Raw genomic sequence first — 25752 nt, forward strand, 5'->3', positions numbered from 1 at the left:
CAGCAGCCGCGCCTCTACTGGCCCGCGAGAGGACAGCATCACCAGCCGACGATGAGCGCGTCATCGACCACCAGCCTGGGGAGGAACATGCAACTGTGACCCACACGCACCCGCCACCTACCGGGATCGCTGTCATGGACGGAGTCACCAACACTGCCCTCGCCGCAGTCGACGACCAGGTCACCAACGCTGACCCAGCCGCATTCAGCCACCAGGTCACCAACACTGCCCCAGCCGCAGTCAGCCACCAGGTCACCAACACTGACCCAGCCGCCGTCAACCAGCCGGTCACCAACACTGCCCCAGCCGCAGTCAGCCACCAGGTCACCAACACTGCCCTGGCCGCAGTCACCGACAAGGTCACCAACACTGCCGCCCCAGTAGTCAACAACCACATCACCAGCCCTCCGCCCAGCCAAGCACCGAACCTAGCCGTGATCCAGATAGACGGACAGACTCTACCCCGGATCCCTGTCATCCTCGCGGGTAAACAACTACACGCTCTACTCGATTCAGCCGCAACGCACAACTTCGTGAGAGCTGCCCACCTCGACCACGGTACACGGATCCAACCGCTGAAGCTACCTGTACTGCTGGCCAACCGTCCCACTAGCTGCGAAACGGCCATACAAGGACATCTGGAACTCCAGATCCAACAGCACATTCAAAATATTCCCTTCCTAGGTCTACCTGACCTACGCGAAGACATCATCTTGGGACGACCATGGTTTCGGGAGAATAAGGCAGTGCTTGACTTTGAGCAAGACAGGCTAATCTACGGCAAGACGCAGCGAGATACGATCTTCTGGATAGCGCAACCACCAGTCTCAGTAGAGATGGACACTCACCTGGTTGACAAGTTACTAGAAGACACGCCCAGCGACCAGCACCGACGGTTAACAGTATTACTGCAACAACACGCAAAATTGTTCATGGAGCAGATGCCACCCTCCATCACCACGGCCGCCACCATGACAATTCAACTCAACAGCTCAGAAATACGCAGCCAGCGGCCTTACCGATACTCACGGGAGAAACTGCAAATTATCGAGTCCGAAGTTGCCGCCCTCAAGGAACGCAACCTGGTAGAAGCCAGTGATTCGCCTTACAACTCTCCAATCGTCGTTGTCCCCAAGAAGGACGGCACATCACGGTTCTGCATCGATTACCGATGGCTGAATTCCATCACCGTTCCAGCCACGGCACCGCAGATGACCCTACAGGACGTCATTCGAAGCCTGGGAACTTCAAAAATATTCAGCTCACTCGACCTACGGATGGGATACTGGCAGGTACCACTCGCACCCCAGTCTCGACCTTACACGGCCTTCACCACTCCCTACGGCGAAAAGCTACAATTTAAGGTCATGCCTTTCGGCCTACGAAATGCACCCAGCTGCTTCCAATCCATGATGAACAAGGTACTGAGTGGATACGTCGACAAGTTCTGCTACGCTTATCTCGACGACATCATTGTGTACTCGGATACCTGGGAAGAACACTTACTCCACTTAGCCAAAGTGTTTGAACGGTTAAATCTATACAATCTCTCTGTCTCAGCAGCAAAATGCCAGATCGGCCGCAAGCAACTTGAATACCTCGGTCACATAATCACCTCCGAGGGCAATAAAGCGATATCGCCCTTACCTGGAAGGCAGGCCATTCATACTCCGTACCGACAATAAGGTGATTACCTGGTTACAAACTGCAAAGGACAGCCGCGCCAAACTCACTCGATGGGCCCTGCTCCTACAAGAATTTGACTTCACCCTAGAACACTGCCCGGGTAAAGAGAATCAGTTCGCCGACGCACTGTCACGGCAACCCGACAACGAAAAAGTTGAGGAGACCAGTCAACAACTAGAACGAACCATGCCTCCCGACATCCTGCCAGTCACCAGTGAACCCGCTACGCTAGCAAGCATCGCAACCGAAACTGAACTGTTAGAAGAGATTCGGAAGACACAGCCTCGTTACCAGATCGGCGACCAGGTGCTCACACGGAATCATCAACTCTCAAACAAGGCTCAGAAATTCCACGCGGGCCTAGCACCCAGATGGAAGGGACCATATACGGTCGCCCACAACCAAGGAGCTGTCTACTGGATCACCCGTGACAACGAGACCATCAAGGTGTACGAGACTCAACTACGCCCGGCTCCAACCACCGACCAGCAACATCTCTTGGAATAACAACCCACCTGTTGGGGGAGACCCTTCTGGTCTTATTTCTGTAATTATTGACCACAACCCACCTGTTGGGGGAGACCCTTCTGGTCTCACTTCTGTAAAATTATCGCCCAATGGCACTTTTGTATATTTTGTAAACATTGTATCTTGTTTTTTGCAATCAATAAATTCTCGCCGTGGCTACCTCAAACGGGGGGGGGGGGGGAATTGATACCTCCCTCGCGTTCGCTACCTTTCAGCCTGCCGCTCTGCTCTGCTCCCCACGCCACGCATCAACCAAATGAGTGGTTGACCCACCCGCCACCAGGGTGCGCCTCAGTCGCCGCCACCCGTTCCTGCGTTTCTATTGGCCGAGCACCGCCGGCCAATAGCAGCGCAGGTGAACTCGGGGACTGTGAATAAAAGGGGGCTACTCAGCTACCCTCGATAGCACTTGCTCACTAGCAGCCTTCCACTGAAGAGCCAGAAGAGACCACCAGCCGAGACCACTACCGAGACCAGGAGCAGAGCAGCGAGCAGGCCAATGAGGGAACCACGGCGAGACTAACCGCAACCTGAGGTGTCTTCCTTGTCTACTACCCAGCCGATGCCTAGGAGGAACCGAGCCGGCCGCCGAATCCAGAAGAGGAGGGCCCTACGTCGGCTTCGCCAGGTGGAGGAGAGGCTGAGGCTGTACACCGCCGCGCCAGCTGCGCCCCAAGACTTAGCGCCCCAGCCTAACAACTGGCGCGCGGTTCTGGATGCGCGGGGTGGGTGCCGAACCGACATCGGAGTGTGTGCAGCGGAAGCCTACGACCCTGCCTGCCCGGGGTTTGACCGAAGGCCCCTTCTAAACGAGGAAGTGGTCGAGGAGGTCCTCCCGGCGGAGATTCGGCACGACCTCTGGCTAGTAGATCACCCGGTCAGCCCTCTCCGTAGCCCGGGTAAACCAGAGTGGAGACTGCGAACCATTGACTTGAGCCCCTGCCGGCCTGCTCTCGCACCAGACGGACCTGCCCGGGACCCTCGCGCGGCGTGGTATCGCGCCAGTCGACGACTACTAAACATCTAGCCTGCCTTGGTCCCTTTTAGGGCCACCAGCAACAATCTTGGTCCCTTTTCAGGGCCACCAGCAACAAACTTGGCCCTTTTTCAGGGCCACCAAAAGCCATTTTTTCAGACAGTGGTACCAAACCCCTCGCTCGACCCGACTGACTAGCCCAATTGATGAACGAGCCACACCTTCCGCCATATCAAACTTCTGAATTGAATTTATTTATTGCCAAAAAAACAAATTACAAATACAAAATTCTTATGCAGACTGAAGCAACAAAGTGCAAAAAACAATATATACAAAATTTGACACAATACAACTTTTAATATTATCAAATAAAAATACTTGTAAGCCTATCTTGGCCTAATAATAGCACCTTATTAACTTTTTTTGGCACTGCCGGCAGAAGTACAACTTGAGCGCCAGCAGTGAGTTCTATTTTACAAGGAAAGCATTTTCTATTTTCAGCATTTACAGCAATAGATTCAATACAAAAAACAAAAGAATAGAAAAAAAATAAATTTATAAATGAATAGCTTAAAATGAAAGGATAAAATAAAAGAGATAATTTTTATTTATAGACAAAAAAGAGTTTTGTAAGGCTTTAAATTTTAGACAATTTAATTTGAGTTTAAAGATGGAAAGATTAAATAAATAAAGATGAATTCACTCATGACATAGAAAAAAGTTAACGTGAGATACTAGGCTTTTCGAAATTAATCTTAAAAAGGCAAATTGAATAAATAAATGAATGAACTAAAGATGAGAATACATTTTTAGGACAATAAGCATTCAATCACAACAAAGAGATAAAAGCACTTGGCTTTCGATGCATCAAAAATAGAGCAACATATAATAGGACAAATATTACCATCATAATATTAGAAAATAGAAAAAACTATCCTAAAACGTAATAATTATCAACCTAATAGGAACATCTTCATTATCATCCAAGAAAACAACAGCTTATCATCAGCAGAGATGAAAATAAATATTTCTCTTGATCCACTCATCAATTTCTATATGAAGCTTTTTTGTAAGTTTGCTAGTTATAAAATGATTTGGGACTCTATTGGCATAAAATTCTACATAGAATGAGAACTGATGTTTATTTATTGTTAATCTGTTAAATGATGTATTGAATAAATTGTTTACTGAAGGGCGAATGTTATAGGGATTGGTATTTAGGGTTAATAATTCTCTATTTCTATTTATGTGAATTATGATGTTTTTAACAAAAACCTGTCTCAGTGTATGAACTCCAAATTCTATGAAGAGACATTTACTAGGGTAAAGTCTAGGTTTCCCAAGGGCTGCCCTGATTATATGTTTTTGTAAAACGAAAATTTTATTGAAATGGGAGTCAAAAGTACCACCCCAAACCTCTATGCAATACTGAAACAAAGAATGAGCATAGGCATGATAGATGGTTCTTATTATGTTCACATCATTCAATAAATTTATTTTGTAGAAAACCGATATCAGATATTTCAATTTGGAAATCAAATACTCTAGATGAGAATTCCACTTCAAGTGGCAATCAACCATTACTCCTAAATATTTTATAGAATTTATTTTTTCTATTTTTTGACACAAACAATTTGTCTCACCTATAGGGGTATTGATTCTGTGGTCGTGCATTCTAATACAGAGATCAGGAGGTGGCTCGCCGATCGAAGTTGGGGAGAAAGCAATAAATTTAGTTTTAAGCAAGTTTAATGTAAGAGTGTGATTATCAAACCATGCCTTGGCCAGAGCTAAACCTTTATTTGCATTCTCATATGCCTCCCTCCATGACTCACCTGTGAATATTAACGCTGTGTCATCAGCAAAAGATATTTTTGTTGTGTTTGGAATATTCAATTTGAGGAGATCATTTAAATAGATTAGGAACAATAAGGGAGATAAGACTGTACCTTGAGGTAGGCCATAGCTTTTCAGCTTGCGTGTATCTGTTCTATTGTTTAAGGTCATAATTTGCATTCTATCCTCCAGGTAATTCAAAATTAATTTTTTAGCCAGTCCACGTATTCCACAGCCATCAAGCTTATTTATCAAAGTTAAGTGAGGTATGGTATCAAAAGCTTTAGCTAAATCTAGAAATATTGCAACTGTTTTGGATCCTTTATTGAAGTTCCTGTTAACTAAATCTGCTAACAACATAACAGCATCCTTAGTTGATTTCCCTGGCTGGAATCCGAACTGATTCGCTGCTATGATGTCCTGCTTATTCAAATAGTCCATCAATCTCTTTTTTAAAAGTCTTTCCATTATTTTTGACAGGTTACTTAATAAACTAATAGGCCTGTAATTCGCTGGATTTGATTTATCACCCGATTTATGTATTAGTATAATTCTAGCAATTTTAAAGCGTTTTGGAAAGTATCCATGACTGAAGCAACTATTTATTATAATTTCCAAAGGTCTAACAATATAGGGAGCAATTTGTTTCAGAAAGTGGCCTGTAAATCCATCTAAACCTGGGGATGCATTGTTATTCAAAGTATTTATGATGTGGCCGATCTCAACAGAATTTGTAGGATATAAATAAAAACTATTTACAGGAGGATTGGATAAAGGTGTTGGAACTTCTTGATTAAGTATGTTCTGTCGCAGGTTGGCTGCATATTTTTCTCCTACATTGACAAAAAACTCGTTGAAACTTCCAACATCAACGTTTGGTTCAGTATCAGACTTTCTCTTAATTTCTAGAATCTCTCTGATATTTTCCCAAGTTTGCTTTGTATTTCCCCTGCACAATTGAAATTTGTTATTAAAGTATTCTATTTTAGCATTCCTGATCAAGGTATTCAAGTTATTTCTATAGTTTCTATATTGCTCCTTTAGAGTTACATTAAAAGGTTGATTTTTAAGTTTACTGGCCATTCTATCACGCTTTCTCATCGCACATACCATGCTTGGTGTAATCCACTTTTTTAATGGTCTTTTCCTATGCGGAAGCTCAATTTTTTGTGTGTATTTATTAAGATTATATTCTAATTTTTCGATGAAAACGTCAACCATTTCATCAATGTTATTTCCATCGATCATTTCTAAGAAATTCCAGTTTTCCTTATCTAAGTCATCCATTAGCCCTTCATAGTTAATTTTTGTTAGCGTATTTTTATTTTTTGGAGGGTTGTGATGAGTGTTGGAACCGAGCTTTAAATGGAAAGAAATACAATAATGGTCAGTTATACCAGTTTTTATAATGGTTGCAAACGCATCGTTTTCCTCTACTGACTTAGATTTGAAAAATATATGATCAATGCAACTTTTACTATTATTATGTGAACGTGTTATTTTGTTTATAAATGATTTATAACCGTTAAGTTGCAAGACACTAAGATATTCGTTACTTTGAAAATCATTATTGATAATATTTATATTCAAGTCGCCTATTATCATGGTAGAATAATTATCAGACCTCTCTGTACGAAGATAAGCGTCGAGGCTGATAAGAAAAGCATTAACATCAAGAGACGGTGATCTGTAAAGTGCTAGTACTCTATACAATTTATTATCAAGTTCAAACTTTATAGCTATCAAGTTAACAGATTCTATATTGACATCTATCCTATCAAACTTTATCTCATTACTTACAAACACACATAAACCATCACACTTTGTAAACACATTACTTTTATTAATAGGAGTATAACCATCAATATTAAAATTAAATCTAGCTGAATCATCTAGCCATGTCTCTGTTAAAACAATAATATGAAATCTAGTACTAATGTTGCTAATATAATAAAGGAATTCATCGAAGTTCCTACCAATGCTTCGAATATTCATATGAAGTACATTAAAAAGTTTATTTGCCTGACTGTTATAAATGAATGGATTGAATGAAAAGAAATCATCTATTTCAATTGTATTTTTAACGCTGCCATGTATAAGTGAATCATCAATATCATCAAAATTATTGTTCATTAAACAAAGAAGCAGAAAAAGATAAGATAAGGTAAGAAAGTGGAGAAAAAGTAAGAATAGAATCGTTCAGAAGCAGAAAAAAGTGATAAAAAAAGGAAATTTTCGAATTAAGAAATCAAAAATCAATACAACCAGCCTACTGCGCAAATTTTGAATATTAATGGAAGTATTGAAAATTTTTACTGAAAACTAATTTTATGTAATACTGTGCTAATATTCGTAAAAATACTGATAAACACCCATTTTACTGAAATACTATTAAGTCCTCATCGCTCATGATTCTTTTTGTGCGAGAACTTTCAGTTTTTTTCACGAAAACTTTACAGTCACGAACCCAGACATAGGCTAGTTTTTTATCTTTTTTAAGATTTTTCGCTTTGCCTAGTAGTCCTTTGTAGTAGGGAGAGAGGTGTTCATTTACATAGACATTTGAAGGAGGCAGCTTGTCGCACACATCGGTTGTTTTGATGCCTTTCTTTTGACGCGCAGCGGTGATCCATTGCATCTTCTTCTGTCTGGAGCAGAATTTAGCCACTATGGAAGTGGATCCTTTTGCGGTTGGCATCCGATGGATAATGGATAGGTCGTCCTTTTTAAACTCCACATTCAACGATTTTGCGACGGCATCCATGACGGCCAGTAAATTCTCACCCTGGGTTTCGGGGATACCTACAATTTCAACATTGTCTTTCCTGGTATATTGCTGCAGGTCATGTATTTCTTTCTCTAGTCTCTGAACATGTTTTTTATTTTCCAAGTTTTCTTTCTCGAGGTTGTTAAAGTTGAGTTTCAAGCTATTGTGTTCTTGTGTGAGAGTGTCTATTTGTGTTTTTATAGTGTCTGTTTTGGTGTTGATAGATTCTAGTTTTGTTTGTAGGTCGTCCAATTTCGAGGTGAAGAATGTTTTCAAATCGGTTATTTCTTTTCGTAAATTTTCTACTATATCAGAGGAAAATTGTTTCAAGTTAATGTCCGATGACTGACCTGGATTGTTTTTGTCCTGCTTACAACTATCACATTTCCACACGGCTCTTGCTTGAGTGTTCATTTTTTTAAACTTTTCAATTGACTCAAGTCTAGTACACTTTGGATGAAAAACATTAGTACACTCGCTACACTCGGCTGAGATTTCTTTTTCTGTAAAATCTATTTCACACTTGAAGCACTGAGACATGATGAGATTTTCAAGTAAATAAACGTTCGTCTTAGGAATTATCGCGCAGCGGCAAAGGTCACTGATTACGGAGCTGCCGAAACGACCGGTCGCATTGAAAGCTGAATAGATACTGAATTGTTCTATTGTACTGTATTATTCTACTGGATTGTTTCTATATTTTAAACATGATTAAAATTCAACAGGTTTTTGGGCAACCGGGTCTTGAAGATCTTTCTATCTTGAATAGGGTTTTAGATTAAAGATTGTCAATTGTATAAAAGAATTCTGAAATATTTGTAGTTGAAACTGAACTGCTAATCGATACTACTGTATTACCAATCAGCAATCTCATAAGCTATCAATAATTTGTGAAATAAGCCCGTTGAGAAATGTTTACCTGTAGTCAATTGCACAATCCCATAAGTGCTGATGTAGCTCAGTGATGACTTGCATAGGATGGTGTCCAGGAACTGGATAATCCATTACACCGAAGAAATCCAACAGCTGGTTGAACCAGTTATGTTTGCTCTGTACCACATTATGCCTCAGAGTTGCACCTCTTATTCCACATGCAACTCTCACCACCTGAAATATTTCAACAGTTTCAATTACTATTGGAAATATGAAAAGTGGAGCTACAAGTAAAAAACTACAACTAGGGTTCAAAGGTATCAACATTCATTCAAATCCTCAAGATTTGGGAAACTTTCTCGATATAAATATGATGTCACCATTTTGTTAACATCTTCCGTTTTGCATTTTGGTAAAGAAAAGTACTAAGACATGAGGAGTGAAATAAGGTCTATTATGAATTTAGTATTTCGTTCAGCTTTCAGTCGAAATAAGTAACATTACAAGGTTATGTATCAATGATCTATATAGATAGCCCAGTACACGAAAGTTGTTTGTTGAATAGTAATTTGTCAATGACGATAACATGAAGAGTTTCATTCTTACTGTATAACTGACCTTCACTTTGATATCCTTGACATGAGACCAGATAGCCAGAGTGATCATATCTTTGCTGACCGCTGAGCCTAGGCCAACAGGCGAGGCGTTAGCCGATACAACAGCTCCATTATCAGTCTTGTACAGAGTGGGACGTAAATGACTGGCAGGTGGTGATTTGAATGCAGACAAAAGTCTTGACAAACCTTCTTGGTCATCTGAGCAAATCTCACCTGGAATTAGAAAATATCATTAACAAATTATTCAATATAGAATATGATTCATTAATCTATAATGCTCCAAGAGGCGATCTACAGCCTAAATGGGAATACGTTCACTATTGGATCCTTGTGGTTATTTATATATTAAAGTTTTCTCAGTTTACTATACTTGACATCATGACTCCCCAAATACACAAAAAATTGATTAGATAGCATGCATCATTCTGTTCACCCTTTAAATGTGTTGTGAAATTAATCTTTTCCTCAACTTTTACATAAGGTTGAAGAAGCTTTTTAGAACAAGTTCAAAGCTTTTCAACGGATTTCAAGATGTGCCATTAAGATGAGATAAATCAACTACAGAGTGATTTTCAGTCATGTTTTCCTTTTATAAGTGTGTAGTAATTTATTTATAATGTTTTTTTCTAATAAACCCTACTCAATCGGTATACACACGACTTTGCGAGTTGATTATCCTTGAGCTGCGTAACATTCTGTGTGGATTCCAGTCGCCTTAAGAACAGAATGTATTTTACCATAGATCATAAATAAAATAGTGAAAAAAGAGAAAGTGTGTATTACCTTAATAGGACATTTTGAGCTTATTCTTTTTGTTAAACACCAGAATAAACCCACAGTATCCCTGCTTGTCGTAGGAGGCGACTAAAAGGGACCCCCCATTTCAAAGCCCTTCTCCCAAAACCCTTCTTCTCATGCTTTGGTACTTTTCATTTCTAGAATGGCTTTTTTTCGATTGACTCAGCTATGTGCCATTCTTTCTTTCTCTGCTATCTTTCGGCCTTCCTTGGCCATTTTTTTAAGCCGGTTGCATGCGCGATGATTTTGGGCGTTCGATTTTTTGCCGTACTTGGGGATTCGGTCGGGTTGGACGGAGCTCGACAAACAGCATCTGTTGGTCCGGGGTGGGGTTTATGGGGGCGGCGGAGGGTCGTGTGTCCGGCGATCTGCGTGTGTGTAGGCGGCTTTACTTCATCTTTCTAATTTCCTTTTTCACTTGTGAAATCTGATTTTTGTTAGGACCCCATGAGGAGGCGGCCCCTCCACCTAACTAGTTCATGGAGGGCTAATAGCCCACATTGAATGAGCAAAAATTTATTCAGAGTCAAATAAGAAAGAGAAACGGACCGGAACTCAGGAAAAGCTTGGAAAAGAAAAAAAAAAATCGATTTTTGGTACATGGAATGTTACTTCTATTGCAGGGAATCAGTATGTAGAGTATAGCTGCTGGAAGAGGAAAGACAATGAATGAAGTAAAGAGAATAGCACAGGATCGTATAAAGTTTAGAGAATGGTTGAAGGAACCCGACGCTTAACGGCAAAAGGGTATGAAAAAGAAGAAGAAGAAGAAGAAGAAGAAGAGCTTATTCTTTAATAATCTTACTAAAAATAATATAAGTAATAAAATATTACATTTCTGTACATAACAACTATAAAATTATATTACCACTAAATTTACTTTTTATAAATGAAATTAATAATTGGAGGCTGTGAGCACTTCATTGCAAATAAAATCAAAAAAGCAAACCCAGAATTCAAAATGTATTGTAATTTGTAAATAGTATCAAGATTAGACATATTTGGAAATATGAATTTCATAGAATAAGTAAATAAGATTAATAAGCTTAATCAAATAAGTAAATGAGATGGATAAGCTTAATTTACAAACAAGTTCTAAATTATTGGGATAGTCTCAAAGTATTACCATTATGAAGCAACTCAGCATGATTTATCTGCAGACAAATGTAGCTACTGTGAGTGAGATTTTGGTAGCCTCCAACTAGGAAGAAATTCACTTCTTTGCAACGAATTTCGATTTCCCCATGCCCATTAACATCCTAAAAAGAGTAATTCAATTTCAAAATTACAGTTCTCAGGAAAATCACAATAATAACAATTTTAAAAAAATCTTCAGTTATTGACCACGTTACTTCACGATAAAAAATATTAGTTCCTCAGTACATGAAATACGATCAATGCAATTGAAAATGAATACTCTCAAAGTTTGAATAATATTGAGATAGTTTTTATATTAATTTTGAAAATTGAATAATAAAAAGAAATACATTTGAAGAATAGAAATGTAAAATAGAATACTCACCTTGATATTGGTGAAGGCATTTAGTTTGCCAAGCCCTACATTCAGTGAAATAGTGATTCTGTTTTGTGCCTTCCTGTTCGACTTTGTAGCTTTCTTTTGCTTGTTCTGCTCCCATACATTATAATTTGTTTCATCGTTGTCAGAGTCTGAATCTGATTCTGAAAGAGTAGATCGATAATGAGATAATTATGCAAAAACTAATTTCAAATTTCTAGAGAAACATGAAACGATTCTAATTGGAATTTATATTAATAAAGAATTGAGGAGTTCGAAGGCAGCTGCCACCAAACGATCAACTGACCATCCTATCAATAGTTTCAATGCATTAATGAATTACAGTATAAGATTAGCAATATCAACATAACAAACATATCAGGTGTTCTTTAAATATGAAATTTTTTTGAATAGAATTAAAATTTCATAAGAGCTTCATTGTTAATATACAAGTGAAGCCTTACAACTCGGGACAGTTTCAAATCTCGTTAAATTGACCACAAACGATCTAGACTGTTTGAGATTTTTTTTCAGATTGATTATACTACTCCCACTATAAAATTATTTCGATTTTTTACTTGTACCAAGAAACCTTCAACGACAGAAGTTGGATAGGTAAGGTAATCGATGGTTGGCTTTTCATAAAATGGGAATACTTAAAATGGAATAATAATTATTATCCTATACTATTTAAACGAGCAACTACTTCTGTTTATATGTTTAGATGTTTATATGTTTGTATTTCACCAGATCTCGAAACGGCTCCAACGATTCTCACGAAATTCAGAACATAGTAGGTTTATAATATAAAGATTCGATTGCACTAGGTCTCATCCCTGGGGAAACTCGCTGAAGGACATTAAAAGGATAATTATTATTCATCCTTGGAAAAACAGCAGATAATAATTATTTCGTCGTCTGTTGGTGATGGCAGTGAGTGAGCGAGTTCATTTGGGTGGGACTGGGTCAAAATTATGACTCAGCTGTTGAACTTTTGTAATCATTCAATCAGGTACTTAGTGCCGGTTGCAAAAAAGCCGGGTTATTTTCAATCCTGATTAATTCCAGTAGATCCATCTTTTTGAAATGGTTTTCTCTGATTTGGTCCACGTTAAGTTGATCAGGATTAAAATTTAATCGTCTTTTGTGCAACTGGGCCTTTGTGAGGGAAATTTTTGCATTCATCTGGGAATTAATCTCAATTTACTTTGATTAGATAGAACCAGTGGCGGCGCTTGACCTGAACAGTTGGGTGGGCCAGTGGTGGGAATTGTTGGGGGTGTGCCTGGGAAGGGGGAGGGGCTTTATAAAGCATATTCAACTTTAAAAGCTGTTACGCAGGTAGTCTATAAACTAAACTTTAGTTTAAAGTAAACTAAACTTTATTATTCTATTTGGGGGCAAGAAGATAAGTTTGATGTTTTTCGATTGAGTGAATTCGATTAGTTACCTCGTTGCCATTGTTAGTTAGCAGGACCTCCCTCGCAGCCCATTCTTCTAAAAAACTAAACTAAACTTTATTATTCTATAAACTCAATTAAATCAACATAATATGCAACTCACCAAAAGACTTGTCAAAGTAGACCTAACCTCATTTAAATCATGATCATCACACACTAATATAGCACTTCACAATAAAATCACACCTTTAAATTCACAACCGCAATCACTACAGTTGGATTATTGCTAATATTAATTTATGCAAATATTAGCACAAAAGTAGTTGAAAGTATTAACTTGTTAACTTTATAAAATAAAAAAAAAACATGTTGCCAATTCGGATGCAATTCACATTTCACATGATGGCTGGCATGTAAACAAAGCTATACTAGCGCTCAGCAGTCTGAGCGAAAATAGTGTGAATCAACGTGCAATGGGCCAGCTCAAACTGGCCCACTTGCTCCGTATATCAATGCATTGCTCCCAACCAGTCTAGCGCCGCCGGCTTGCGTTGTCTTGTCAATACGTTCTTGTGAGAGCTAGAAGGGCCTGAATTCCGGGGCCCTTCAATGTGCTACGTAATGATTCGTGACCATCCTTGAACTCGTACGTATTCTACGATGGCCACGGATGCATTTGCATGGTATTTCAACGAGAATTTTTACCAGTTGACAGTTCAAAATTAATTTATATTGTATTTTATTCAATAATAATTAGCCACATAACCTAAAGCATTTTAAAATGTATCTTACTGTTTCATTTGGGTGGGCCCGGCCCACTTGGCCCTTATGGAAGCGCCGCCACTGGATAGAACATTTCTGTATGAATGTTATTATAATTTCTTCTTTCGTAATACATTTTTTATGCTTTTGTACTCCAGAGCGAAGCTCGGTTCCCGATATTAAAGTATTATCAGCAAATTAGTGGAGAATATTAAACACTTGAAAGTTGATTTGCGAGATTTTTACACACCATATTGAGTTCCAGATTTGCACTGAGTGAAGCAGGCATCGTGGTAGAGAGAAGGCAAAATATCACTTTGTCCAAGATCACAGGAAGATTCCCTCGGAGCAACCGGCTGCCATAATAAAAGATCACAGTTGAACCTGGAAAGACAAATTGATGCCATTATTGAAATAAAACAGTTAAATAGCAATAATTATTAATAGTTCATCAATTTTATTATTACTAAAATGTTAAAAATAATTGACAGAACAAACAGAATATATCATTGAAAGCTCGAGAGCCAAGTTAAATTAATTATACTTTATTCAAGTATTCGAATAAATCATAATAAGTTCTATTGTATCTGAGCCATGGAATTATTATTTTTCAATGATTTTATTCATGGACATTTCAGGTGCTCTTGAGTCAATTTTAAATCTGATTAGTCAAAAAACATTCGAATCGTGCTATCATTAAATGCGGTTCTATGTAAATGAGAATGAAAATCAATTTAATAACTTCTCTTTTTAATGGAATGATATTGTGGAACCTCTTTGAAATCAAGAGAAATACAATTAGAAAACCCATTTAACAACATATTAAAACATGCTAGTAAATATCTATTTCAAGTATTATTTCATATTTTCATTATTATTTCATTTAGTGTATGACAGTTTTGTCAAAATTAAGAAAATTTCACACTATAAGTGCACGTCAAGGGTTGAAATGTACAGTATTGCCTGGGGACTGGCTACAGTAAAGTTGTTAGCCATCTATTTCAAGTGAAAAAAAATCTTTCAAGTTGAAAATTATTTATTTGTTGCAATTTTTTTCACTTGAAATTTTTTTCATCTATTTCAAGTGAAAAATTGCAACAAATAAATAATTTTCAACTTAAAAGAGGATTCCAAATGTTATTCTAACCTAAGCTTACCTGTTGTAAATCACTTCATACAAATGTTTGGAAGGGAAATGAACGTTCAGGTGTGGAAGAGTTATTTCAAGTTTTGTTCTGGTATTGCTTGAAGCGTTTTCAGAGAACTCCGAAATCTCTTCCTTATTTCCAGGGATGATAAGTTCTTCTCCTTCACCTGTAAAATAAATAAGTATAGTTCTATATTATACAGAGCGAGAGTTCAAGATCTGTTTTATCATAACTATTAATATAAACAAGAACATAAGAAAGCATTTCTGAAGTACGTAGAGTTGTAGTTCACAAATTTTCAAGATTGAAAATTGGGATTTTGAAATTTTATGGAACAGGTATCTGGTTGTTAACCCATAAATATATCTTGAACGGATCGAGAAATGAGAACTAACCTTATACCGCAGTGACAAAGAATTGAGGACTTGATAAAACAAGTGAAATATTACATTATAATTCAGAGAATACAAGTCACCGACTTACATTCAACGTTATGTGGTGTGTCACTTTCGTGAATGATCCTCTTTGAACTGAAAGGAGATGGTTCCTTCAATGGTGTCTCGATCACTATGGAGTGACTCATCGATGGTAGACTACCTTGATCGTTGTCTTCAACATCATCTAGGTCTGATGGTTTCTGAGCTGGATTGAAAGTTAAAACGATCCTGGAATCACAAAAATAGAGACTTTGGAGTAACTGTTCTAAAATACATATTTTTTATTCGATAAGCTTGATCTGGTCCTCTGAGGTTATTTGTTTTGACCAGCAAAGTTATACCACACCTTTTCAGGTTCCATTCGTTCTAAACTGAAATAGTTTTATGAAGTATATAATTGTATTCTTTACCTTGGAAAGCTGTATTTATCACCAGCTCCTGGTATATTACTATTAGAGTCAAATACGTTTGCTTGAGCAAATTGAGTTGGTCTGCTATTATCGCCTTCCTGGAATAGAAAGAAAAAATCGAATAACAACTTGACAACTGATTAAAAAAATGTGATCGGTGACTAATTATCAACAGCTTGTGTGAATCCAGAAAGCACAGTAAACAACAAACAATATTCAAAATAAAAATCAAAACCTAGAGTCAACTAGTGCAATATCTTGGAGATAATGTTTGAAGATTTAAACTTCTCTCATCACAAAGCAGGAGTTATAAATGCAACAAAGATCTGTATCCAAAGATCTATGGCAATGACAATAGTGCACTTGATCCCTGTGGATAAAGACCTATCTATGACAATGATAATAGTGCACTTGAAATTAAATGAAAAATGAATAAATTGCAATAGCATTGGAAAGTAATGAGTTGATATGGAAATTAAACTAAGCAAATAAGGGTTGGAGCTTACTCAGACAGAACATTGGGAAAACAACAACAAGATGTAAAATAGACACTACTGTGAATATTGAATAACATGAATTTGATGTAGATCGAAATGATCAAAGCTAATATTGATTTAAAAAACTTAAATATATGAGGTTATATGTAGTGATTAATCATTCCATTCCAACAATGAATCTCACCTGGAAGAAAGCCTTGATTTGTTTACACTGTAAGCTGTACTGATCGACTGGATTTCGACTATCTTTGACAGTGCTGAAAAGGACGTCTGTCAAGTTGAAAATGAACATATCTTCTCGAACAGAACGTTTCCACCAAGGCGGCCTCGAAAAATCACTTATTGGCCTAAGATCAGCAATGGGAATCCTGAAAATCAAAATCAAATTCAAAATTAATTTTTGTCGAATAGATTAGGCTACAAATAATCATCAATGTTAAGGAATTCGATAGTTGATATACTAAAACTTCTTTGTATAAGCGACAATTCAAATTTTTGAAACTTTTGTTTTCGACAAATTTTGATTCTTGTTGTGTTGGTTAATAAATATATAGTAGAAATTGCAGTATCAAGTTTTCACGATTTAAGAGCTATTTATTCCATAGAAAAGCTTTGAAAATAGCTCAACTAATACAATTCTGAATAATATCGTTTCTATTATTACTTTAAAATACAATAAATTTTATTTCTAATAAATTATTTTATAAATTCACATTTAGATTTAATTCTGAACGATGTTCTACAAGAGAAAAACAAAACAGTTGCAATATTCAATCACCATCAATTTTACGGATAGAAGATATTACTTCTGATATTTAATAGGTTCTAGATAGTATTTATTTATTCGATTATTTAACACAACTTTCATGAAAATACCAAAGGCTTAGGCCCAAAACGGTTCTAATTCTAATTATTGCCGGCCAGGATAGCCAAGTGGAGTCGATTAAGGCATTGCACCCTTCAGTCTGCTAGTGCTACCTGTTCGAGAGTGCGAATCCCGCCGAGTCCCATCGATTAGGCATGGACGTTTGATCATCTCATAAATCACCCTCGCACTTCCCATTACCCACGCACAAGCACAAAAAGCTCATGTGTGCATCATCCGCAATAAAAATAAATCTGGTGTGGTGCACTCACACAACTTTCCTTGCCGTTATGAAAATTTCAATTATAATCTAAAATCAATCAGCTGACGAGATCAATTTCTGCTATCTCTTTAAGTGAACGATCTAATATGAAGAATCAACCAAGTTACCTAGAATAAATTCTAGGTACATTAGAATCAACAGTTGACTCTCTCTCATTAAGTTTGCATTTGAATAATAACATTTTTTTCGAATTTCGAGCTTATTTTGAATATTAGGTGAAAATGTTATTGGACATTGATTGTAGAGATTTTCATGCTCAATCTTTTCCACTTAAAATTTTTCGTTTAAATTGTATCTGAAGCCTGATAATTGGAAATCTAAAATCAAACTTTGCATAGATGGGACGGAGCTTCTGAAATTTTTACAGAAATATGAGACTTGTGGCAGTTGATTGATAGAGCTTATCAATGACTATTTAAGGTGTATATTTGATCAAAATCGTTGGAGCCGTTTTTGATAAAATTGCAAAAACCCTGTTTTTAACATAATTTTCGCCATTTTAGCCGCTATCTTGAATTTCATTTGATCGAAATTGTTCGTGTTGGATCCTTATAGTGTAAGGACTTTAAGTTTCAAATTTCAGGTCATTCTGTTAATTGGCAGATGAGATATCATGTACACAGGCATACATATACTCATACACACACACAAACATACACACATAGCCTACAGACCAATACCCAAAAACCACTTTTTTGGACTCAGGGGACTTTGAAACGTATATAAATTTAGAAATTGGGGTACCTTAATTTTTTTGGAAAGCAATACTTTCCTTACCTATGATAATAGGGCAAGGAAAGTAAACATTTATACGACAGTTCAAATGTAGCTAGGTTATGTATGTGTCACTTCCACATTTTTGAACCATACACTTCAATTTACAATCCAATACAAAAACAGAGATTACTGAATTTAGAAATAATTTTAAAATGAATTGAATCAATTGAAAATTATTAAAAAAGACCAAACTTTTATTAGTAGTGAGGGAATTATTTACCTATTCATTCTACTTACCTTAATCTAATGACAGCGTAAGGAGATTTGATTTTCAATTCATTTTTGCAATCTTGACAAACTTGACTTTCAACTGTAGAATGGTATATGCTTGACTGTTCATTCTGAAAAAAGATTTTAGGATTGGAAATTTATAATAATCACAGAAAATAAATCAAACTTTACAGTACCTTGATAAGGAATATTATACAGGGTGTTTCAGAAGTAGTGTCGAGAATTTTAGGGTATTGTACCTGGATGCTAGGAGACTACAAATGTCATATTTGAAGTGTCCAAAACTCAGCGGTTATCCTTATAGCTGCCATTTTGTTTTTTTCACTTAAAAATTTTTATCTCAAAAACGAAATGTTGTATTGATCTGAAATTTGGCATGAATATTTATGCTATAAAGACTCAACTATAAAAAATAAAAAAAAAATTTTTCGTTGAAATTTTTCAAAATGGCGGCTATTTTAAATTTTTGATGGCAAATATCTCGAAAACCGTCCATTTTACAGAAAATTTACAAGAGACAAAAAAGTTAGCATATTTTTTCACAATTCCAATGATACCTAATTTATTAAGATTGGTCGAAGAATAACAGAGAAATTAATTTTTTTCGTACTGCATGCATGACCACTTTTCACCATTTAAAGATCAATATTAATTTTTCTTATAATTTCATGAAAACCGTTCTTATCACAGAAATATACAAGAATAACTTTCCTCCAAATTTTATTTTACATTGAAAAATATTAATTTCACTCAAATCGGTTCACTGATACTAATGCAGCAATTGCTCAAAATGCCGTCCTTCAACTTGATTACACAGTCTGCACCTTTCAATCATGGACCGTCGAACTGCTATAAAAGCATTTTCATCATCTTGAATGGCACCTGCTGCAGCAACCACTCTTGCCACAAGGTCTTCTTCGTTTTCTACTGGCGTGCTGTAAACAAGGTCTTTCATATGGCCCCAGAAAAAAAAATCTAAAGGGTTGTGGTCAGGTGAACGTGCGGGCCACGGTACTGGTCCACCCCGCCCAATCCACCGCTGACGATAGGTCATGTTCAGAAAGTCCGTAACAACATTTCCGAAATGAGCAGGGGCACCATCATGTTGAAACCAAATATTATATCTGTTTGTAAGAGGCACATCTTCCAAAAGTTCTGGTAGTATGTCTCTTAAAAAAGTAATGTACGTGGGAGAATTCAGACGATTAGGAAGAATGTATGGTCCAATCACGCGATTACCTAAGATACCCGTCCAAACATTCAGCGAAAATCTATGCTGATAACCACGCACTTCGACCTCATGAGGATTGTCTAAGGCCCAGACGTGACTGTTGCGAGAGTTGAAGATTCCTTCTCTTGTAAAGCTGGACTCATCGGTGAATAACACATTTTCTAGAAAATTTGGTTGGATAATGTCTTGCTGAAGAAACCAACGGGCACAGTTTACTCTTGGCTCATAGTCGCGTTCAACCAATGAGTGAACTTTTTGAAAGCGGAAGGGGTGAAGTCTTTCCTTGTTTAGTACACGCCACACAGAAGAAGCACTTGAATTGATTTGCTTTGCAACTGCTCTCGTACTCGTTCTAGGATTGAAATCGAATTTCTGCAATACTTCCTCTTCAAAAGCAACATTTCGAACTGCTCGAGGCCTACCAGCAATTACCCTGTTCCGTTCAAATGAACCAACTTCTCTCAGCCGATTGTGAGTTCTTGTGAACACCTTGTCGGTGGGAGACGGCGGTTTGGAAATGCAGCTGCATACATTCTTCTTGCTTCGGTCGCATTGCCAAGAGCTGCTCCATACATGAAGTGAATATCGGTGTACTCCAGCGAACTAAATTCCATTACAATAATTAAATATTTGTGTAGAAGCAACGTAAGAAAATATTGAAACTGGAAATTTAAGATAGAAATAAGACCTAGGAAGCGTGAGACTAAGAAATAGGAAGCACTACATCTGGTTCTTTACTTTTAATGAAACAACAATACTTTTACAAGACAAACATTATCATCTGAAAACCATTGTAAAATCATCTGTTTGCCCATATGGAGCCATACCGAGTTTCAAAGCTTCATCTTAAATACATCTGGAATTAAAAAATTAATATTGATCTTTAAATGGTGAAAAGTGGTCATGCATGCAGTACGAAAAAATTAATTTCTCTGTTATTCTTCGACCAATCTTAATAAATTAGGTATCATTGGAATTGTGAAAAAATTTGCTAACTTTTTTGTCTCTTGTAAATTTTCTGTAAAATGGACGGTTTTCGAGATATTTGCCATCAAAAATTTAAAATAGCCGCCATTTTGAAAAATTTCAACGAAAAAATTTTTTTTTATTTTTTATAGTTGAGTCTTTATAGCATAAATATTCATGCCAAATTTCAGATCAATACAACATTTCGTTCTTGAGATAAAAATTTTTAAGTGAAAAAAACAAAATGGCAGCTATAAGGATAACCGCTGAGTTTTGGACACTTCAAATATGACATTTGTAGTCTCCTAGCATCCAGGTACAATACCCTAAAATTCTCGACACTACTTCTGAAACACCCTGTATATATCATATTTACAGACGCTGAGTCTTGTCTTAGGTCAAGAACAATTATTGCAAAAAGTCCACACAAAACCTTCCACCATCTTCCGTTCACATAGGTCCAAAGTTTAACCAGGTTTTTAAGCATCAAAATAGATAGAATAGATAAGATATTTTATTTTCAAATATTTGAAATGTTTTAAAATATTTTGATCATAAAATCGTGACTTGAACTGGAATAGTGTTAGAATAACAACAATTCGACTTGAAAACAATTACTTCTCTTCGCCTTCTTCTTCTTCTTCGATGGTCCTACAGCCCAAATCGAGCCCTGGCCTCCTCAATCCTGCCTCTCCAACCATCTCAATCCTTTGCCTCCACCCTCCAATTTCTTACGTGAAGTATATCTCTTGCATCCTTTACTTTCCTTCTACCGAGCAATATCATTTGTGAATCTAAAAATAAGAGCAAGCCATGCATGGAAACTGCATTCAAAGATAAGAAGAATAATTCTGAAACTACTCACAGATAAGCTTCTGGAAAGCGCTGAGTTGACTTTCCTCTTTGATGGCTTGCAGAAAGATCGAGGATTCAAAATAGCTGTTATCCGGTCAACAATCGAGATGTCAACCTCTAGCCAGCATTGTTGAATAGTAACACTGAAATAAACAGCAAAAGGTTCATAAACATTTATTCAGATTGAAACAAACATCCAACACAAGAATTTTATTGCCATTTTTTGATCAATAACAATGATTATGCTGCACGCTGTAGCATAAAGAGTTTACTGCAGCTATAACAACACACCTTCATGCAGCAATTTAAACATACTTCCATTTTTCACAAATTGATATTATTTATTATCAGGCTCATCACCATCGGTATTAATGGTATATTCTCTTGTTAAAGAAAGTAGAAATCAGCTTGCCACATGAATTAAATAGTATTAGTAGAAATAAATAACAAATTACAAGTGAACAGAAAAATCAATTTGCACGAATGAGAAATATAACTCACTTGATTTCTGTGACAGGTATCCTTGGGTGATTGGTCCGAGTGGTCTTTTCTATTCTCTTCAGGTGGAACCAGATGTCCGGTTGCGACGAGAATGGAGCAACTGGTTCGGGATCGCCCTCTCTCGGATTGGGCCGCATAAACTTCAACAGTTCGACATATTCAACGTTGGAAACTACCTGAGCAGCAGTTTTCTCAATAAGGCATTCTAAGAATTCTACACTAGCAGCGGTTATCACAGCACTTAATAGTTTGCTAGAAGGTGAGGTTTTCTCGTCACCTTCTATTATCACAGGCGAAGCCATTAATCTGCAAGCAAACAAAACAATATAACAAGAAAATATAAATGTTACTATCAACAACAATAACACCTATTATTCGCAAGTTCAAGATTCATCATCTTAAAAAAACGACAAATTATTTTATTTGAATGGTACATTGAACACAAAAGTCTTGTGTGTGGGAGTCTTTTCGCTATGACACAAATACAAGCTTGTAATTTTTTCAACAGACCCCTGATCTTCACCAATTCAGGCTTCCATTTCTGGCTCGTATACAATAGAACCTGTTACTCAATCTTATTTATTTATTCAATTATACATAAAATAAATTACTATTTATATAAATAAAATAAATGAATTAATAAAAATTCTAGTAATTTGTTTAGCCCAAGGTTCACATAGATAAAGCTCGTCTAGAGAAACATCACTTTTATTTATAAAGCATGAATACACTGAGAAAAAAATTTGAAATTCTCTGCGATCCTACTGTTCATTCAAACAATGTTGTTATGTCATACTTTAAACATATGTATACGTTATTATTACTAATATATGTATTGAATTGAATTAGGAAAGTTTTATATTTAAAATTGCTATATGAACAGTCGTTTTAATAAATAGAGAATGCCAATAATAAATTAACGTATTTCAAGTTTTTGTTTATTTAAAATAATATTGAATGGTAAATGGAGATGGAGTATCTCAACTATCAATACAAATAAAACTATTATTCAGCGTATGGCTTATAAGTACAGCTATCTTTTCGCGCGACAGATAGTCTCTTGTTATTTTACCCCTACAATAGAAATATACAAATGTCAAAATAAATAATTATTTAGAGGCAGTTAACTAACATCTATAACTGCATGAAAGCTTTCTCAAAAATGTACATTGCTAATGGCCAATCAGAGAACTTGCCAAAGTAAGAATTGAAAAGAAATTCAGCATGAGGCTCACTCATATTATTATTAGCATGACGCTTACCTCAAGTGGTTAACTCCACAAGCATCCACAAACACTTTATTGATGTGGTCGATATCTCTATTGCTATACCCTGAGAAAGCGAGCTGGTCGATCTTTTCGAAAAACGTTTCAGCCATTTTTGACATTTCAGCGACCGAACTGGGAGCCAGGAGACCAGTTTCAGGGGAACTTGTCATCACATCTTCATGGAGAATGACCAAAGACAAGTTACCAAGGGATATATGAAACGTGCTGACATCAGCATTCGGATCTGAGTCACCAGTACACATATCTGCAATACAACAAATTCCGTTTGATCATCAAGTATCAACAAAATATAATTATTCTTAAGATGTCAAGATACAACCATTTAAGACAACAACTTACTAGCCTACTCTGAGAAAACGTATAAGTATAGAATTAATATATTGCAGAACAAGACAAAAACCTGTCAGAAAAGGTAACATATTTGTAATTATTAATTTATTCAGTATTATTGCAATGAATAAATAAGTATAAAATTAATATATTGCAGAACAAGACAAAAACCTGTCAGAAAAGGTAACATATTTGTAATTAATTTATTCAGTATTATTGCAATGAATAAATAATTGTATGAGTTAAAAAGTATAGAATACAAGACGGTGCATATTTCAAGTCAGACTCTGGTCACTTCAAAAAGCACAGAACTATCAATAATAGATAACTTACTTGATTCGTTAACGAACAACGCACAGCTCACAATTTCACTGTGTGAATTTTAACTGGCAAGTCATTTTTAATTTTATTTCGCCAGAGCATCAATTTGTATGACTTCAAAGCAATTGGAAACTATAAAAACAAAATTGATATAACTTACTTGAAAAATTTGGATGAACTTGTAAACCAATGTCTTTATTTATATTATTGTAATCAACTATAGCTTATGTACAACACACATCAATTTTTAATGTTTTCCACCTTCCGAATTTGTTAGAAGTGGAACATAAAACGGCTGAAAAACACGAAACTGAAAAAAAATATTCAAACAATTTGATACTTTACCTTTTCTTTTACTTTTACTTCTTGAATGTGTTGTATGCGATTGAGTACTGTAAACATCACTTTGAGATTTACTGAAAAGGAAACAAAATTGGAGATATATAAGTAATGACAAGAGCATACTACTGTGTACTGTAGAAAACATTTAGGGCCGGTTTCCGAGCTCGGGATTTAGCTAAGTTCTAGACTTTAAACAGCATTAAACTCTGGAGTCAGAAAATTGGCTTTCCGAGTCAGAGTTAACGTACTCGAGGACTCAAATAGACCCTGGAGTTTAGAGATCACGTTAGACCCTGGAGTTTATAATTTCGCTTTCTGAGTGAAGGGCTTATAAGTCCAGGACTTGAATAAGATTCTTGCCTATTTCCGAGTCAAGGATTTATCAAAATCGTTAAGTCCAGGACTTGAAACAGCGTGATTTTTAACCCTCGACTGGGGTAGGGTTCAAATTTAAGTTCTAGACTTAACTGAGCAAACACAATTTAGTTATTGTTTTGGAGTAGATAAAAAGCCAAATAGATGTCATGGAATACCTACATTATTTGGATTATTCCATCTAAATTCATAATTTATAGTTTGCAAGTTCATTTTAGAATAAAATTATTATCAGAATTATGCGTAAAAAACTAACATTATTTTATGACTGACATAACCTAAAAATGTTCAAAAAAATAATACAAGGATTGACTAGGAATTTATATTCCAATCTGAATGTTATTAATTAATGTCATATTCAACAAATTAATAATAATATAACAATAATAAATTATTCCTCCAGTTTTTTTCAAAACAAATACTGTACGTTTTCAATCTCAATAGCCTAATGAAATTTTTATTCCAAAATCACTGGTTAGGATCAACGATCAATAATAGCATAACGTAAAATGAAATGTTTATTCATTCACCTTTCAAAGGTTTTGCTTTGAATAGGCCTACAAAGAAATCGATACGTATTTTTTTACTTTCCTTGCCCTATTACCATAGTAAGGAAAGTATTGCTTTCCGAAAAAAATTAAGGTACCCCAATTTATAAATGTGTGTGTGTGTGTGTGTGTGTGTGTGTGTGTGTGTGTGTGTGTGTGTGTGTGGTGTGTGTGTGTGTGTGTGTATGAGTGTATGTGTGTCTGTGTACACGATATCTCATCTCCCAATTAACGGAATGACTTGAAATTTGGAACTTAAGGTCCTTCCAATATAAGGATCTGACACGAACAATTTCAATCAAATGCAATTCAAGATGGCGGCTAAAATGGCGAAAATGTTGTCAAAAACAGGGTTTTCTCAAAAACGGCTCCAACGATTTCGATTAAATTTATACCAAAAATAGTAATTGATAAGCTCTATCAACTGCCACAAGTCTCATATCTGTAAAAAATTTAAGAGCTCCACCCCATCTATGCAAAGTTTGATTTTAGATTCCCAATTATCAGGCTTCAGATACAATTTAAACAAAAAATTTCGAGTGGAAAAGATTGAGCATGAAAATCTCTACAATTAATGTTCAGTAACA

At 36.4% G+C, this 25752-nt stretch overlaps 1 protein-coding gene across 3 annotated transcripts in view; it reads right to left on the reverse strand.

The window, feature by feature from the left end:
• LOC111056989 (autophagy-related protein 2 homolog B) overlaps positions 1 to 25752 on the reverse strand; it is a 113131-nt gene that overhangs the window by 56672 nt on the left and 30707 nt on the right. For all 3 annotated transcript variants that reach the window (XM_039427516.1, XM_039427517.1, XM_039427518.1), the window contains 14 exons: positions 24246 to 24316; positions 23223 to 23493; positions 21961 to 22266; positions 21470 to 21602; positions 18414 to 18517; positions 16436 to 16619; positions 15755 to 15852; positions 15391 to 15572; positions 14917 to 15073; positions 14010 to 14143; positions 11604 to 11761; positions 11208 to 11340; positions 9285 to 9496; positions 8713 to 8900 (listed from right to left, as the gene is read on the reverse strand). In XM_039427516.1, coding sequence (XP_039283450.1) covers positions 8713 to 8900; positions 9285 to 9496; positions 11208 to 11340; positions 11604 to 11761; positions 14010 to 14143; positions 14917 to 15073; positions 15391 to 15572; positions 15755 to 15852; positions 16436 to 16619; positions 18414 to 18517; positions 21470 to 21602; positions 21961 to 22266; positions 23223 to 23493; positions 24246 to 24316 — 2331 coding nt within the window. The remainder of the gene's footprint in view (positions 1 to 8712; positions 8901 to 9284; positions 9497 to 11207; positions 11341 to 11603; positions 11762 to 14009; positions 14144 to 14916; positions 15074 to 15390; positions 15573 to 15754; positions 15853 to 16435; positions 16620 to 18413; positions 18518 to 21469; positions 21603 to 21960; positions 22267 to 23222; positions 23494 to 24245; positions 24317 to 25752) is intronic.

This window comes from Nilaparvata lugens, chromosome 4 (assembly GCF_014356525.2).
Source record: "Nilaparvata lugens isolate BPH chromosome 4, ASM1435652v1, whole genome shotgun sequence".
Taxonomy (NCBI): domain Eukaryota; kingdom Metazoa; phylum Arthropoda; class Insecta; order Hemiptera; family Delphacidae; genus Nilaparvata; species Nilaparvata lugens.